The sequence below is a fragment of the Eleginops maclovinus genome, chromosome 19 (genome assembly GCF_036324505.1).
Source record: "Eleginops maclovinus isolate JMC-PN-2008 ecotype Puerto Natales chromosome 19, JC_Emac_rtc_rv5, whole genome shotgun sequence".
Taxonomy (NCBI): Eukaryota; Metazoa; Chordata; class Actinopteri; order Perciformes; family Eleginopidae; genus Eleginops; species Eleginops maclovinus.
Window position 1 is genome coordinate 20403741 of NC_086367.1, and position 3989 is coordinate 20407729.

General features: G+C 42.2%; 1 protein-coding gene across 1 annotated transcript; it reads right to left on the minus strand.

Annotated features, from left to right (window-relative positions):
- Positions 1-346: 346 nt before the first annotated feature.
- Positions 347-3499, minus strand: foxi2 (forkhead box I2). Its single transcript, XM_063909199.1, has 2 exons — positions 2822-3499; positions 347-1961 (listed from the first exon to the last, which is right to left on the minus strand). Exons 1-2 carry the CDS (start codon positions 3426-3428, stop codon positions 1375-1377), a joined length of 1194 nt encoding a protein of 397 aa, XP_063765269.1. The 5' UTR covers positions 3429-3499; the 3' UTR covers positions 347-1374.
- Between the last annotated feature and the right edge of the window lie 490 nt (positions 3500-3989).

Below are 3989 nucleotides of genomic sequence, written 5' to 3' on the forward strand. Positions count from 1 at the left end.
CTTATACATACTGAACATGTAAGTGTAAAACCTCCTCTGTGATTTAAATTCTGCAGCAATACAATATTCCCTTGTTGAGGACAACAGTCACTTAGTAATCAAATTACTAAGTGACTAACCCTGCAGGAACAGAACTAACTCATGCAGCTTCTCGTTGTTTTTACAAGCGGCTGCATTGAGCTGAAATGGAGTAGAAGTAATTATACACAAGATTAAAGTAAATGTATGGGTAAGCATTCAAATGATAATGAAGCCCTTAATACACTGATGCCCTATTTGAAAATGACGCATGACAACAGAATAGAGATCACATGATATTTATTTATAGTCACAGTGGAAACTGCCTGAAAGCTGTATGTACTGTATAAAGATTTGTTTTTAAAAGACAAAAATACAAAAGCCGTTCAATGATTGTCACACTGAATCCTGAGAAAAACCACGGTATAGCATATCGTTTTTAATATATATAGATTTATGACATCTGAGTTTTAGTGATACTGTTTTCGGCGCATTTGTAAGCTAATGGCATTCACTTCTGATTTAACCAAACTATATTCAGACAGTAGAAAAAAAATGCCTATTCGCATAAATAGCATAAATAGTCACAAACTATTTTTTATAATTTACAAAAATACACATTTATAAAGTCCACATGTATTTACAAGAGCCTTAGTGCTGTGGTTTTCAGTCAACATGGAGGGTATAAAAATAAGGCAAGCCCCATCTCGGATCACATTTGTATTAAATCAATTTTTACTGCATTTGGAAACTGGGTAAGTGTACAGCTGAACCCTTCAGGGCTCTGTCACCTCATATGATTGTTGTTTTGAGGTAAAGGTGGTCTCACAAAGGCAACTTTGGCAGGCTTGAGTTGAATATGAATATAAATAGTTCCAACACTTGTATGAATTTGGCCACACCAAAAAATATGTAAAGGACATATACATCTTAAACATGATGTAACTTCGACTACAGGAATAGAAACCCTTCCTATTGAATCTGCCCAAAAAATTTATACAACATTTTAAAAAAGACACTAAGTGTTCTGTGGTTGTCTTACTTTGCAAGTCAGCATTAATAGCAAAGTATGAGCTTTGATAAAATTAAAATAAAAAAAGTGTAAAGATAAGTGCTTGTTTTTTTGTTTGACTTTCCAGCTGGTGTTTCCACAGTTTGAGTGCTTGTCAAGTTCAATCAAGTTTAGCTAAAATGCTCTAATCTCTGTGAAGTGATCAGTGAAGGGAGGGTTGTGTTCATCGTGCAGAGAAGCCGCTTTACCCAGCATGCACTTTGACCTCTCTGCTGTGTTTTTGTTGTGTTTTAGAGGGATTCACCGTGCAGCAACAGTGTGGGGAAGTTGTGGGGAATCAGCTCCTATAGCTCAGTCCCTTCTCGGGGGTAGATCAGGCTGTTGACGCTGAAGCTGTTGTAGAAGTGACTGTTGAACTGTCCGCTCTGCCCGCCGCCAAACGTGTTGTAGTACACTCCACGGTTGAAATGCAAGCCCTCGCCGTGCTCTGATGCCCCCGTGTCCTGCCCTCCGTGGTTAAGGTGGTACGGGCTCAGGGCCGTAATGTTCCTGTTCGACAGCTCGTTAACCAAACCCAGGGACCCCTGCCGGCTGGGGCCCCCCGAGCTGAGCGTCGACATGCTGCTGTAAAAGTTGTTAAAACACGGAGCGGCTGAAGACAGTCCGGGCGGGGAAGAGGACGATGAGCTCTTGTGGCTCTCGTTCATTGCCTCCATCTCCGGAGAGGGTGGCCCCATGAGCTGAGGACTGTCTGAAGGCTTCATTGAAGGCCCCACCGCCGGCCTGCCGTCCTCCACTTTCGTGGCCCCTGCTGCCGCCGCTGCTCCTCCTGCGCTGCTCGGATCTGAACGTCTTTTCCGTTTCCGGCGAAAGTTTCCGTTGTCAAACATCTTTTCACAGTTTGGGTCCAACGTCCAGTAATTGCCTTTTCCTGTAATTGAAGCACAATCAATATTAGAACTTAATAATATCAGTTGTCTATGGTGGAAGTTGTGGGGCCTAAAACGTCTAAATTATAAATATTTTTACTTTGGTATTAACCTCTATAAGCCTTTTTCTTTCAAGATATGAATTATTGGTCAGACATTTTAGCAATCTGTTAGAGGAAACTTCTATTCTTTATTTCAAAGTTGACTTGATTTGTTATAAAATCTATCAAATGTACGTCTGTTTCTTTGAAGCCAGATTACTCTGCAGTCTATTTAAGGAAACCATAATTAACACAAAGCACCTTGTCATTATAGTCCGGAATCAAGTCCAGAATCAAGTCCAGGTTAGGATTCAAAACTAAATTCAGACATGTTTTGAGTACAATACGTGCATTATTTTATAGAAAAATACACTGTAAATTCAACTCATACTTCTACATTATTAGGAGCCTTGAGAAAAATGTTTATGAATTATGGAAATAATGTTCTACATTTGTTTTTGCTTAATATAGAAAAGGTTCTGCTTTATCTACTTGTTTAATATCTGAATAACTTTGTTTTAGTATAGTAAATTAGAAGAATATCAGACAGTTAGTGTAAGGTAAGGAGTTTACAGAAACGTTAATATTATTATTATTCAGCATTACTATTACATTTTTGACACATAATTAATCATGCTTTACAAAAACTATGGAAACGTTTTCTTTTTGTACATATTAAAGATAGAAGTAACAATTTCAATGTAATTCGTGTTCCTAATTTACCCTCTAATTACACCGGCCTGTGACTCCCAGGTGATTAAACTGTACCTAAATGCAACACATTAAACATAACAACATTTCCCCTGGTGCGTTCACTGTACCTGGATCATCCTCGTCTCTCGGCACTTTCTTGAAGCAGTCGTTCAGAGACAGGTTGTGCCGGATCGAGTTCTGCCAGCCGGCTTTGCTCTTCTTATAAAAGGGGAAATTATCGGCGACGTACTGATAGATCTGACTCAGGGTCAGCTTCTTCTCGTGCGCATTCTGGATAGCCATGGCTATGAGCGCAGAGTAGGAGTAAGGTGGCCGGACGAGCTTCAGCAGCTCCTCCTGGCTGGCGATGGACAGCCAGCCCAGATCTGGCCCTCCGAATCCAGGTGAGTTTGTTATGAACTGCCGCTGCGAGCCGTAGGAAGGCGGGATGAACGACGCCGGGTTGTTGCCGTGCAGGTAAGACGCGGAGGAGTTCACCCCCGGGCCGTTGAGCCACAGGTACGGGTTTGGAGACGATGTGTAATCTCCGAGGCCGTATCCGGAGGGTCTCTGTGCACCCTGGAGGCTCTGCTGGTGGTACATGCTGCTAAAGTTATCGCAGTAGACAGCCGCCATGTCCGGGGCCTCCTGGGCGCCTTTAGGTGGGAGAGAGCCGACGGTAGGGGAGGTGTGGTGCTGGTGCTGGTGGTGTGACTGGGGGTCGATGGAGTTCATCACTCCCCGCGGGAAATCCCAAAGGAAACTGAAGCGGTTCAGGTGGTGCGCGCAGCAGCAACAAGTGTCAGGGAGGATGGAGGACTTTGGGGAGTTTTAATAGTATAAACCCTTGACAGCAGCCACATCCAGGCTCTAGATCATTCCCAGCAGCCAATAGACACACACTGAGTAACAGGGGGTGTGGTCATGTTTTACCACAGCCACCAGACATTGGGTCAGTGGTTCCCAAATGTTCCCCCTGTCAAAAAGTCCCGGAGAGACGCAACACACTGCTGCTGCTGTTCACATGTTGTCTGAGAGACTAATGCTGGGAACAATAGTAAACAAAAACTGACTCAGACTGCAATAATAACTGTTATGAAATCAGTTTTTATGTTTGTCTCACTTGTGATACTCAAAGCCAAAAGGCGTCAACTTTCATTACATTTTATCCAAAGTGAAGATAAAGTTAATCAAAAGCTTTATATATTTGGGCAAAAGATTGTGATTTAATATTCAACATCATAGTGTAGAGTTATATAGTGAGTCTTTATCAGAAATGTAAAACACAGTGTTTCT